Source organism: Oncorhynchus tshawytscha, unplaced genomic scaffold (genome assembly GCF_018296145.1).
Source record: "Oncorhynchus tshawytscha isolate Ot180627B unplaced genomic scaffold, Otsh_v2.0 Un_contig_17898_pilon_pilon, whole genome shotgun sequence".
Lineage (NCBI taxonomy): Eukaryota > Metazoa > Chordata > Actinopteri > Salmoniformes > Salmonidae > Oncorhynchus > Oncorhynchus tshawytscha.
The window spans coordinates 33,316-46,648 of NW_024609341.1; the positions used below are offsets into that span (position 1 = coordinate 33,316).

A 13,333-nucleotide genomic window follows, 5' to 3' on the forward strand; every position below is an offset into this window, starting at 1 on the left:
AGTACTAGCAGTAACAGAACATGTAGTACTAGCAGTAACAGAACATGTAGTACTAGCAGTAATATAGTCCTGTAGGAGAGCAACACTCCAGAGAAGCATATGGAATATATACACAGTACACAAGAACATGTAGTACTAGCAGTAACAGAACATGTAGTACTAGCAGTAATATAACATGTAGTACTAGCAGTAACAGAACATGTAGTACTAGCAGTAACCGAACATGTAGTACTAGCAGTAACAGAACATGTAGTACTAGCAGTAACAGAACATGTAGTACTAGCAGTAACAGAACATGTAGTACTAGCAGTAACAGAACATGTAGTACTAGCAGTAACAGAACATGTAGTACTAGCAGTAATATAGTCCTGTAGGAGAGCAACACTCCAGAGAAGCATATGGAATATATACACAGTACACAAGAACATGTAGTACTAGCAGTAACAGAACATGTAGTACTAGCAGTAACAGAACATGTAGTACTAGCAGTAATATAGTCCTGTAGGAGAGCAACACTCCAGAGAAGCATATGGAATATATACACAGTACACAAGAACATGTAGTACTAGCAGTAACAGAACATGTAGTACTAGCAGTAATATAGTCCTGTAGGAGAGCAACACTCCAGAGAAGCATATGGAATATATACACAGTACACAAGAACATGTAGTACTAGCAGTAACAGAACATGTAGTACTAGCAGTAACAGAACATGTAGTACTAGCAGTAATATAGTCCTGTAGAGAGCAACACTCCAGAGAAGCATATGGAATATATACACAGTACAGAAAGAACATGCAGTACTAGCAGTCAAATAACATGTAGTACTAGCAGTAACAGAACATGTAGTACTAGTAGTAACAGAACATGTAGTACTAGCAGAAACAGAACATGTAGTACTAGCAGTAACATAACATATAGTACTAGCAGAAAGAGAACATGTAGTACTAGTAGCAACATAACATATAGTACTAGCAGAAACATAACATATAGTACTAGCAGAAACATAACATATAGTACTAGTAGTAACAGAACATGTAGTACTAGTAGCAACATAACATAACATGCAGTACTAGCAGCAACAGTGGACGCAAATATTCTCCCCAACTGAATATTGGACAAGTTCAAAATTCCAAGTCAATCAAATTGTTGACAGTTATCCAAAGTAGATGAAGAAATGGACAAACAACAGGGGACGTGTCAGAACATGTCTAAGGGAATATGGCTACAAGCAACGACAGCTCACGAGGGTAAAACCAGTAAATGTGACATCAAGACGGTAAATGTAGTCACGGTAACGCAGGGCTGTGTAAATGTAGTCACGGTAACGCAGGGCTGTGTATATGTAGTCACTGTAACGCAGGGCTGTGTATATGTAGTCACTGTAACGCAGGACTGTGTATATGTAGTCACTGTAACGCAGGACTGTGTATATCTAGTCACGGTAACGCGTGTGTCTCTGTGTGTGTGTGTATTGTTCCTGGTTGTCCGATTACTTCCTCAGTTCCTGCGGAGGCCCCTCCCCCAAATGTAGTCCTCCAGACCCCATAGCTCTACCATGGCCTTGTCCAGAGTCGCCCTCTCGGACAGCTCAACCACCTGCACAACCATAGAGGGAACAGAGAGATGGTGTTAGCTGGAGGAACCTGTCTGTGCTTCTGCTTCGCTTGCTCTTTAGGTTTAGGCTGGGTAACTATAGAGACCGTTAGGCTGGGTAACTATAGAGACCTTTAGGCTGGGTAACTATAGAGACCTTTAGGCTGGGTAACTACAGAGACCTTTGGGTTTAGGCTGGGTAACTATAGAGACCTTTGGGTTTAGGCTGGGTAACTATAGAGACCTTTAGGCTGGGTAACTATAGAGACCTTTGGGTTTAGGCTGGGTAACTATAGAGACCTTTAGGCTGGGTAACTACAGAGACCTTTGGGTTTAGGCTGGGTAACTATAGAGACCTTTGGGTTTAGGCTGGGTAACTATAGAGACCTTTGGGTTTAGGCTGGGTAACTATAGAGACCTTTAGGCTGGGTAACTATAGAGACCTTTGGGTTTAGGCTGGGTAACTATAGAGACCTTTGTGTTTAGGCTGGGTAACTATAGAGACCTTTGTGTTTAGGCTGGGTAACTATAGAAACCTTTAGGCTGGGTAACTACAGAGACCTTTGGGTTTAGGCTGGGTAACTATAGAGACCTTTGGGTTTAGGCTGGGTAACTATAGAGACCTTTGGGTTTAGGCTGGGTAACTATAGAGACCTTGGGTTTAGGCTGGGTAACTATAGAGCTCTAGAGACCTTTAGGTAACTATAGAGACCTTTAGGTTTAGGCTGGGTAACTGTAGAGCTCTTTAGGTTTAGGCTGGGTAAATGTAGAGCCCATTAGGTTTAGGGTTAGGGTTAGGGTTAGGCTGGGTAACTATAGAGACCTTTAGGTTTAGGCTGGGTAACTACAGAGACCTTTAGGTTTAGGCTGGGTAACTATAGAGACCTTTAGGTTTAGGCTGGGTAACTACAGAGACCTTTAGGTTTAGGCTGGGTAACTATAGAGACCTTTAGGTTTAGGCTGGGTAACTATAGAGACCTTTAGGCTGGGTAACTACAGAGACCTTTAGGCTGGGTAACTATAGAGACCTTTGGGTTTAGGCTGGGTAACTATAGAGACCTTTAGGTTTAGGCTGGGTAACTATAGAGACCTTTGGGTTTAGGCTGGGTAACTATAGAGACCTTTAGGTTTAGGCTGGGTAACTATAGAGACCTTTAGGTTTAGGCTGGGTAACTACAGAGACCTTTAGGCTGGGTAACTATAGAGACCTTTAGGTTTAGGCTGGGTAACTATAGAGACCTTTGGGTTTAGGCTGGGTAACTATAGAGACCTTTGGGTTTAGGCTGGGTAACTATAGAGACCTTTAGGCTGGGTAACTATAGAGACCTTTAGGTTTAGGCTGGGTAACTATAGAGACCTTTAGGTTAGGCTGGGTAACTACAGAGACCTTTAGGCTGGGTAACTATAGAGACCTTTAGGTTTAGGCTGGGTAACTACAGAGACCTTTAGGTTTAGGCTGGGTAACTATAGAGACCTTTAGGTTTAGGCTGGGTGACTATAGAGACCTTTGGGTTTAGGCTAGGTAACTATAGAGACCTTTAGGCTGGGTAACTATAGAGACCTTTAGGTTTAGGCTGGGTAACTATAGAGACCTTTAGGTTTAGGCTGGGTAACTATAGAGACCTTTAGGCTGGGTAGCTACAGAGACCTTTAGGTTTAGGCTGGGTAACTATAGAGACCTTTAGGCTGGGTAACTACAGAGACCTTTGGGTTTAGGCTGGGTAACTATAGAGACCTTTAGGTTTAGGCTGGGTAACTATAGAGACCTTTAGGTTTAGGCTGGGTAACTATAGAGACCTTTAGGCTGGGTAACTATAGAGACCTTTAGGTTTAGGCTGGGTAACTATAGAGACCTTTGGGTTTAGGCTGGGTAACTATAGAGACCTTTAGGTTTAGGCTGGGTAACTATAGAGACCTTTAGGCTGGGTAACTATAGAGACCTTTAGGTTTGGGTAACTATAGAGACCTTTAGGTTTAGGCTGGGTAACTATAGAGACCTTTAGGCTGGGTAACTATAGAGACCTTTGGGTTTAGGCTGGGTAACTATAGAGACCTTTAGGTTTAGGCTGGGTAACTATAGAGACCTTTGGGTTTAGGCTGGGTAACTATAGAGACTGGGTAACTATAGAGACCTTTGGGTTTTTACTATAGAGTTTAGGCTGGGTAACTATAGAGACCTTTAGGTTTAGGCTGGGTAACTATAGAGACCTTTAGGTTTAGGCTGGAGACCTTTAACTACAGAGACCTTTAGGCTGGGTAACTATAGAGACCTTTAGGTTTAGGCTGGGTAACTATAGAGACCTTTAGGTTTAGGCTGGGTAACTACAGAGACCTTTTAGGCTGGGTAACTATAGAGACCTTTAGGTTTAGGCTGGGTAACTATAGAGACCTTTAGGTTTAGGCTGGGTAACTAGAGACCTTTAGTTTAGGCTGGGTAACTATAGAGACCTTTGGGTTTAGGCTGGGTAACTATAGAGACCTTTGGGTTTAGGCTAGGTAACTATAGAGACCTTTAGGCTGGGTAACTATAGAGACCTTTAGGTTTAGGCTGGGTAACTACAGAGACCTTTAGGTTTAGGCTGGGTAACTATAGAGACCTTTAGGTTTAGGCTGGGTAACTACAGAGACCTTTAGGTTTAGTCTGGGTAACTACAGAGACCTTTGGGTTTAGGCTGGGTAACTACAGAGACCTTTGGGTTTAGGCTGGGTAACTATAGAGACCTTTAGGCTGGGTAACTATAGAGACCTTTAGGTTTAGGCTGGGTAACTATAGAGACCTGTAGGTTTAGGCTGGGTAACTACAGAGACCTTTAGGTTTAGGCTGGGTAACTATAGAGACCTGTAGGTTTAGGCTGGGTAACTACAGAGACCTTTAGGTTTAGTCTGGGTAACTATAGAGACCTTTAGGTTTTTAGGTTTAGTCTGGGTAACTACAGAGACCTTTGGGTTTAGGCTGGGTAACTACAGAGACCTTTGGGTTTAGGCTGGGTAACTATAGAGACCTTTAGGTTTAGGCTGGGTAACTATAGAGACCTGTAGGTTTAGGCTGGGTAACTATAGAGACCTGTAGGTTTAGGCTGGGTAACTATAGAGACCTGTAGGTTTAGGCTGGGTAACTACAGAGACCTTTAGGTTTAGTCTGGGTAACTATAGAGACCTTTGTGACAAAAATACTTCTGATGTAAAAAAAACAAAAGGGCCTTCTAAAATAAAAATGGATTGATTGAGGAACCTAGAAACAAGCTATTAAGGCCAGTCCATGACACGTGCTTGCACAGTGTGTAGCTGTAACACACAGTGATGTTCTCTGTAGCCCATCTGGAGTGTTATTGATGTGTGATCACTGGTGATGAAGAGGTAACGTGGAACCACACCTTTTTACTGGCTGCCTTCAGTCTCTGCAGCTGCAGTATGGCTGCATCCTTCGACAGCAGCTCCACATCTTCCTCTATCTTAGACTGGGGAAATAAAACACAATAAGTTTTAAAAAGATATATTAGGTTGTCGTTCATTACCTCATGCTGACCTGTCCCCGTGTGGTTGTTTAATTGCGGTTGAAGCATGTTTTAACGTCCTTTTGTGTTTGATTGTCAGCGCCGTCCTGTGTTTACCTCATTCACTGGCTTCCCAGCAGCTTCCTGGTTTAGCTTTTCACAGATGTTTACCTGCAATCAATCAATCAGCCAATCAAACAATCAGCCAATCAAACAATCAGCCAATCAAACAATCAGCCAATCAAACATTCGTATCTATTAAAAAAAATGTTTTTCAAACTTGTACTTTGTCAGATGTTGTCATAAATTGCTTTGACAGATTTAGTGTGAGAGTCTTCTAAACAGACACTAGCTGGGTTACAGAGCAGTGTAACATAATCACTGAAACACAAAAAAAGGGGCCACAGGAAATCCTGTCTGTGTTTGAGTCTCTACCGTCACAGAGAGGTGGTTCATGCAATTCACATAGGAAGTGTCCCCCCAAAACAAATGGCACCCTATTTCATATATAGTGCACTACTTTTAACCAGAGCCCTATGGACCCTGGTCAAAAGTAGTGCACTATGTAGGGAATAGGGTGCCATTTGGGAGGCAGTTCTAATGTTTGAGACACTTACTGGGTGAACGCATTCCTTCACTTCATCCAGCAGGCCTCCGAGGTCAGGATAATTTCTGTCTTGTCTCTGGAGAACTTCCCGATAAAAGTCCAGGATTTTGAGCAGGACACAGCCGTGGTACTGGACATGAGAGAGAACAGGAGACATTGTGTTTTAGTAAATGTGCTGCCGAGGTCGAGCACGATGGACATGGTGTCGATGGAACTTCTTCATTGCACTCATTCGTCTCAGACTCATGCAGGATCCCAGAGCGCCAACAGATCAATCAATCAAATGTATTTTTTATGAAGCCCTTTACACATCAGCAGATGTCACACAAAGTGTTTTACAGAAACCGGGTGTAAAACCCCGAAGAGCAAAGCTATGCAGAGGCAAAAGCACAGTGGCAAAACTCCCTACAAGTCAGGAACTTAGAGAAGAACCAGGCTTTGAGGGGTGGCCTGTCCCCTTCTGGCTGTACCAGAGGAACCAGACTCTAAGGGGTGGCCTGTCCCCTTCTGGCTGTACCAGAGGAACCAGGCTCTGAGGGGTGGCCTGTCCCCTTCTGGCTGTACCAGGTAGAAATTAGAAACCTAGAGAGGATCCAGGCTTTGAGGGGTGGCCTGTCCTCTTCTGGCTGTACCAGGTGGAGATTAGAAGCCTAGAGAGGAACCAGGCTTTGAGGGGTGGCCTGTCCTCTTCTGGCTGTACCAGGTGGAGATTAGAAACCTAGAGAGGAACCAGGCTTTGAGGGGGTGGCCTGTCCCCTTCTGGCTGTACCAGGTAGAGATTAGAAACCTAGAGAGGAACCAGGCTTTGAGGGAGTGGCCTGTCCCCTTCTGGCTGTACCAGGTAGAGATTAGAAACCTAGAGAGGAACCAGGCTCTGGGGGTGGCCTGTCCCCTTCTGGCTGTACCAGAGGAACCAGGCTCTGAGGGGTGGCCTGTCCCCTTCTGGCTGTACCAGGTAGAAATTAGAAGCCTAGAGAGGAACCAGGCTCTGAGGGGTGGCCTGTCCCCTTCTGGATGTACCAGGTAGAAATTAGAAGCCTAGAGAGGAACCAGACTCTAAGGGGTGGCCTGTCCCCTTCTGGCTGTACCAGGTAGAGATTAGAAACCTAGAGAGGAACCAGGCTCTAAGGGGTGGCCTGTCCTCTTCTGGCTGTACCAGGTGGAGATTAGAAACCTAGAGAGGAACCAGACTCTAAGGGGTGGCCTGTCCCCTTCTGGCTGTACCAGGTAGAGATTAGAAACCTAGAGAGGAACCAGACTCTAAGGGGTGGCCTGTCCCCTTCTGGCTGTACCAGGTAGAGATTAGAAACCTAGAGAGGAACCAGGCTCTGAGGGGTGGCCTGTCCTCTTCTGGCTGTACCAGGTGGAGATTAGAAACCTAGAGAGGAACCAGGCTCTGAGGGGTGGCCTGTCCTCTTCTGGCTGTACCAGGTGGAGATTAGAAACCTAGAGAGGAACCAGGCTTTGAGGGGCGGCCTGTCCTCTTCTGGCTGTACCAGGTGGAGATTAGAAACCTAGAGAGGAACCAGGCTCTGAGGGGTGGCCTGTCTTCTTCTGTGTCAGTCCTTACCTTCTTGTGCTTCTTGATCTTGTCAAAGGTGACTGTCTTTAACAGGATTCTGTCATCATGAGACGTGTTTGTCTAGTGAAGGAAACAACAGGTACAGTATGTCAATCCGCTATACAGACTCATTCACACATGACCCATCAAAATATAATCTATCTCTGGTCAACCATTGGGAGTGTAATGACCCATCAAAAATAGAATCTATCTCTGGTAAACCATTGGGAGTGTAATGACCCATCAAAAATAGAATCTATCTCTGGTAAACCATTGGGAAGGGTACCCATGTTTTTACCACTCAAAACTCAAGTTCCAAGCCCTGTCCATAGACGGTATTTCTATGCATTGAACTGCAACACAAGCCACAGGGACACACTGAATGGTGTCAGGATGGCATGATCCATTGTGGAGGACCTGCGACATCTGACACTGGTACTGACACGTTACACATTTTGCCATACAACGCTTCAGTAAAGATGTGTTGCTGTTATACACACGTGTTTATTCCCAGTTATACAATAGTCACATTATTCCTCAAGGTTAAACATTTAGACATCAAGTGACCAAAAGCGTTTTTCAAACACACGTGGCTACATTGGGTAACAGTTTACATTACAGTGTTCTTACTACACTGTTTCTGTCAGTGCCCGTGTAGTAACTATAGTGTGATACTGTTTATTACGTGTTGATTTAACCAGGGAGGCCAGTTGAGAACAAGTTCTCATTTACAACTGCGAACCTGGCCAAGATAAAGCAAAAGCAGTGTGACATAAACAACAACAACAACAACACGGAGTTACACATAAACAAACATACAGTTGATAACACAATAGAAAGATCTGTATACAGTGTGTGCAGATGAAGTAAGGAGGTAAGGCAATAAATAGGCCAATAGTGGCAAAGTAATTACAATTTAGCAATTTACACTGGAGTGATATATGTGCAGTTGAGGATGTGCAAGTAGGAATACTGGTGTGCAAAAGAGCAGAAAAACTAAAACCATAATGGGGATGAGGTAGATAATTGGTTGTATGGGCTATTTACAGATGGGCTGTGTACAGCTGCAGCGATCGGTAAGCTGCTCTGACAGCTGACGTTTAAAGTTAGTGAGGGAGATATAAGTCTCCCACTTCAGTGAGTTTTGCAATTTGTTCTAGTCATTGGCAGCGGAGAACTGGAAGGAAAGGCGGCCAAAGGAGGTGTTGGCTTTGGGGATGACCAGTGCAATATACCTGCTGGAGCGCGTGCTACGGGTGGGTGTTGCTATGGTGACCAGTGAGCTGAGATAAGGCGGTGCTTTACCTAGTAAAGACCAACGAGAGCATACAGGTCGCAGTGGTAGGTAGTATATGGGGCTTTGGTGACAAAACGGATGGCACTGTGATAGAATGCATCAAAATGGCTAAGTAGAGTGTTGGAGACTATTTTGAAAATGACATCACCGAAGTCCAGGATTGATAGCATAGTCAGTTTTACGAGGGTATGTATGACAGCATGAGTGAAGGAGACTTTGTTGAGAAATAGGAAGCCAATTCTAGATTTAACTTTGGATTGGAGATGCTTAATGTGAGTCTGGATGGAGAGTTTACAGTCTAGCCAGACACCTAGGTATTTGTAGTTGTCCACGTATTCTAAGTCAGAACCGTCCAGAGTAGTGATGCTGGACGGGCGGGTGGGTGTGGGTAGCGATCGGTTGAAGAGCATGCATTTAGTTTTACTAAAGAGCAGTTGGAGGCCATGGAAGGAGAGTTGTATGGCATTGAAGCTCGTTTTGAGGTTTGTTAACACAGTGTCCAAAGAACGGCCAGATGTATTCTGAATGGTGTCGTCTGCATAGAGGTGGATCAGAGAATCACCCGCAGCAAGAGCAACATCATTGATATATACAGAGAAAAGAGTCAGCCCGAGAATTGAACCCTGTGGCACCCCCATAGAGACTGCCAGAGGTCCGGACAACAGGCCCTCCGATTTGACATATTGAACTCTGTCTGAGAAGTAGTTGGTGAACCAGGCGAGGCAGTCATTAGAGAAAACAAGGCTGTTCAGTCTGCCGATAAGAATGTGGTGATTGACAGAGTCGAAAGCCTTGGCCAGGTCGATGAAGACGGCTGCACAGTTCCTGTCTTTTATCGATGGCGGTTATGATTTAGAGCCTTGAGCGTGGCTGAGGTGCACCCGTGACCAGCTCGGAAGCCAGATTGCATAGCGGAGAATGTACGGTGGGATTGGAAATGGTCAGTGATCTGTTTGTTGACTTGGCTTTCAAAGACTTTAGAAAGGCAGGGTAGGATAGATATAGGTCTGTAACAGGATGGACAGGTAAAAGCTCTAACTGTTGGGCACCTGGATAGCATGGCAGAACTCTGCAGGTTATCTCTACAGTAGATTGCAATGTCGCCCCCTTCAGCAGTTCTGTCTTGACAGAAAGTGTTGTAGTTGGGGATGGAATCCTACATTGTCTTTGGAGGAGAGGTCCTGATGTACAGTATACTGTATATATAGAGATATATACAGTAGTGTACTGATGAAGACAGTATATAGAGAGAGATATACAGTAGTTAACTGATGAAGACAGTATATATAGAGAGATATACAGTAGTTTACTGATGAAGACAGTATATATAGAGAGATATACAGTAGTTTACTGATGAAGACAGTATATATAGAGAGATATACAGTAGTCTACTGATGAAGACAGTATACAGTTGGCAGGTCGATTAGGACATCTACTTTGTGCACGACACAAGTAATTTCTCCAACAATTGTTTACAGACAGATTAGTTCACTTATAATTCACTGTATCACAATTCCAGTGGGTCAGATGTTTACATTCACTAAGTTGACTGTGCCTTTAAACAGCTTGGAAAATTCCAGAAAATGATGTCATGGCTTTAGAAGCTTCTGATAGGCTAATTTACATAATTTGAGTCAATTGGAGGTGTACCTGTGGATGTATTTGAAGGCCTGCCTTCAAACTCAGTGCCTCTTTCCATGACATCATGGGAAAATCAAAAGAAATCAGCCAAGATCTCAGAAAACAACAGCAAAGGACAACAGCAAAGGACCTTGTGAAGATGCTGGAGGAAACAGGTACAAAAGTATCTATATCCACAGTAAAACGAGTCCTATATCGACATATCCTGAAAGGTCGCTCAGCAAGGAAGAAGCCACTGCTCCAAAACTGCCATAAAAAAGCCAGACTACGGTTTGCAACTGCACATGGGGACAAATATCGTACTTTTTGGAGAAATGTCCTCTGGTCTGATGAAACAAAAATATAACTTTTTGGCCATAATGACCATCGTTATGTTTGGAGGAAAAAGGGGGAGGCTTGCAAGCCGAAGAACACCATCCCCACCATGATGCACGGGTTGTGGCAGCATCATGTTGTGGAGGGGCTTTGCTGCAGGAGGGACTGGTGCACTTCACAAAATAGATGGCATCATGAGGAGGAAAAATTATGTGGATATATTGAAGCAACATCTCAAGACATCAGTCAGGAAGTTAAAGCTTGGTCGCAAATGGGTCTTGCAAATGGACAATGACCCCAAGCATACTTCCAAAGTTGTGGCAAAATGGCTTAAGGACAACAATGTGAAAGTGTTGGAGTGGACATCACAAAGTCCTGACCTCAATCCTGCAGAAAATTTGTGGGCAGAACTGAAAAAGCATGTCGAGCAAGGAGGCCAACCAACCGGACTCAGTTACACCAGGAGGAATGGGCCAAAATTCACCCAACTTATTGTGGGAAGCTTGTGGAAGGCTACCCAAAATGTTTGACCCAAGTTAAACAATTTAAAGGCAATGATACCATATACTAATTGAGTGTATGTGAACTTCTGACCCACTGGGAATGTGATGAAAGAAATAAAAGCTGAAATAAATAATTCTCTCTACTATTATTCTGACATTTCACATTCTTAAAATAAAGTGGTGATCCTAACTGACCTAAAACAGGACATTTTTACACAGATTAAATGTCAGGAATTGTGAAAAACTGAGTTTAAATGTATTTGGCTAAGGTGTATGTAAACTTCCCACTTCAACTGACAGTATATGTAGTTTTCTAATGAAGACAGTATATATAGAGATATACAGTAGTCTACTGATGAAGACAGTATATATAGAGATATACAGTAGTCTACTGATGAAGACAGTATATATAGAGATATATACAGTAGTTTACTGATGAAGACAGTATATATAGAGATATATACAGTAGTCTACTGATGAAGACAGTATATATAGAGAGATATACAGTAGTTTACTGATGAAGACAGTATATATAGAGATATATACAGTAGTCTGCTGATGAAGACAGTATATATAGAGATATATACAGTAGTCTGCTGATGAAGACAGTATATATATAGAGATATATACAGTAGTCTACTGATGAAGACAGTATATATAGAGAGATATACAGTAGTCTACTGATGAAGACAGTATGTGTAACTACAGTTGGTCAGTACTTACGAAGTCTTTCTGGATTTCCTGGGTCAGCTCCTGCAGTTTGGCCAGGTCCACACATTGAGAGACCCTGTCCTTCACACACACCCTGGCCTGGGCCTCCCTCTGGACCCTGGAAGTAGCACAGTCCTGACCCATAACAGCCAGAAGGAGAACTAGCAGCAGAGAGAACTGGACCACACTGGACCAACTGGGCATATTTATACTGGATCAACTGGTGCCTGCTTCGACTGGTTCAACTGGTGCCTGCTTCGACTGGTTCAACTGGTGCCTGCTTCGACTGGATCAACTGGTGCCTGCTTCGACTGGATCAACTGGTGCCTGCTTCGATTGGATCAACTGGTGCCTGCTTCGACTGGATCAACTGGTGCCTGCTTCGATTGGATCAGCTGGTGCCTGCTTCAACTGGATCAACTGGTGCCTGCTTCGACTGGGTCAACTGCTCACCTTGTCTCTATCTAAATCACCTGGTCACCTTGTCTCTATCTGAATCACCTGGTCACCTGGTTCGACTGGGTCAACTGCTCACCTTGTCTCTATCTGAATCACCTGGTCACCTTGTCTCTATCTGAATCACTTGGTCACCTGGTTCGTTCAATTTCTGTTTGAATCACCTGATTCAAATGACCTGCCAAATATCTGACCTACAGCACATACAGGATCTGATTCACTGAATCTCTGAATCACTGATGTACAATTGACTCTCTGAGTTTCCTACTCTACTATGACTGATTGAAAGACTGACTGAGCAAATGATTCCCTTCTTCTTCCCGTCCTCTCAGCAGGTGAGTCAGTCAGGTCTGCTCTGTTCTCCGCAGGTGAAATCTCCGTGGGTCTGGCATTCCTCTCTACAGTCACTAACCTTTATATATTGCCAGAGCTCCTGCTGATGATGTAACATTACACACACACACACACACACACACACACACACACACACAAACACACCTAAACGTGCACACACCTCCCTCCCTCCCTCTTTCACTGCATGTTTTCATTCTGCTCTCTGGAATGTGCAACCTGACAACAGAATGGTTGGTGTCCCTTTGAAACCTGAGGTGGGCAGATATTCTATCCCTTTGTTCATTTCTGTGGATCCCCTCTGGTGTCCTGGTCCGGAGAAGCTGTACTCTATACAGTGCAGGACAAAACACCAAATAACTACATTGCGCATCATAACAGACAGGGTACGTACGTTTATCATGTCTTCACCTAATCAGGGCTGCAGTTACAACGTGACACAAGCGAAAGGTAAAGACTCGAGGACGATTTAACCAGGTCATGACATTTGAAGGCGTTTGCTTTGACTATGGCGTCCTAGATTCTATTTGCTGATGAAACCACAAGTACCGTGCTTTTCTTCAACAAGTAGTTGTAATGAAACAAGAATGTAGTTACCCAATCAGCACACACCCATAACTGTTTACAATGCAAACACCTGGATTAAATATCACTGACAAATATTGATTGATTGATAATTGATTGTGGATATTGTGGGGAGGAGAACGATTAGATCTAACTCGTTTAGATGTTTAGATGTTGGTGGCCTGCTCTGCCTGTTCAGTCTCAGAGACAGAGACAGTGATGTTGGTGGCCTGCTCT

At 43.9% G+C, this 13,333-nt stretch overlaps 1 protein-coding gene and 2 long non-coding RNA genes across 15 annotated transcripts; 1 reads left to right on the forward strand and 2 right to left on the reverse strand.

Moving 5' to 3' along the window:
- Positions 1–821: 821 nt before the first annotated feature.
- si:ch211-266a5.12 (uncharacterized protein LOC557488 homolog) lies at positions 822–12,588 on the reverse strand. The gene is made up of 6 exons (XM_042314915.1): positions 11,738–12,588; positions 7,268–7,339; positions 5,708–5,827; positions 5,208–5,261; positions 4,971–5,054; positions 822–1,599 (listed from the first exon to the last, which is right to left on the reverse strand). Exons 1-6 carry the CDS (start codon positions 11,927–11,929, stop codon positions 1,501–1,503), a joined length of 621 nt encoding a protein of 206 aa, XP_042170849.1. The 5' UTR covers positions 11,930–12,588; the 3' UTR covers positions 822–1,500.
- LOC112237984 lies at positions 1,606–3,707 on the reverse strand. 12 transcript variants are annotated; one of them, XR_006082084.1, is made up of 6 exons: positions 3,681–3,707; positions 3,009–3,536; positions 2,656–2,953; positions 2,309–2,450; positions 2,158–2,250; positions 1,606–2,070 (listed from the first exon to the last, which is right to left on the reverse strand). It is a non-coding gene; the product is annotated as an uncharacterized LOC112237984 (long non-coding RNA). The 12 variants fall into 12 exon arrangements; XR_006082082.1 differs by having other exon boundaries at positions 1,606–2,250; XR_006082075.1 differs by lacking the exon at positions 2,309–2,450 and having other exon boundaries at positions 2,600–2,953.
- Positions 2,411–3,933, forward strand: LOC121844628. Of its 2 annotated transcripts, none has more exons than XR_006082085.1 (3): positions 2,411–2,456; positions 3,755–3,810; positions 3,873–3,933. It is a non-coding gene; the product is annotated as an uncharacterized LOC121844628 (long non-coding RNA). The 2 variants fall into 2 exon arrangements; XR_006082086.1 differs by having other exon boundaries at positions 2,433–2,456; positions 3,755–3,779; positions 3,873–3,928.
- Positions 12,589–13,333: the final 745 nt, after the last annotated feature.

What these genes read in the sequence shown, in the direction of transcription:
- si:ch211-266a5.12 (XM_042314915.1), bottom strand. Translation starts at nt 11,929, where the DNA reads ATGCCCAGTTGGTCCAGTGTGGTCCAGTTCTCTCTGCTGCTAGTTCTC. An exon ending in AGGAAATCCAGAAAGACTTC is followed by an intron (nt 7,340 to 11,737) that starts GTAAGTACTGAC and finishes TTCCTTCACTAG; the next exon opens with ACAAACACGTCTCATGATGA. An exon ending in TGAAGGCAGCCAGTAAAAAG is followed by an intron (nt 1,600 to 4,970) that starts GTGTGGTTCCAC and finishes ATGGTTGTGCAG; the next exon opens with GTGGTTGAGCTGTCCGAGAG.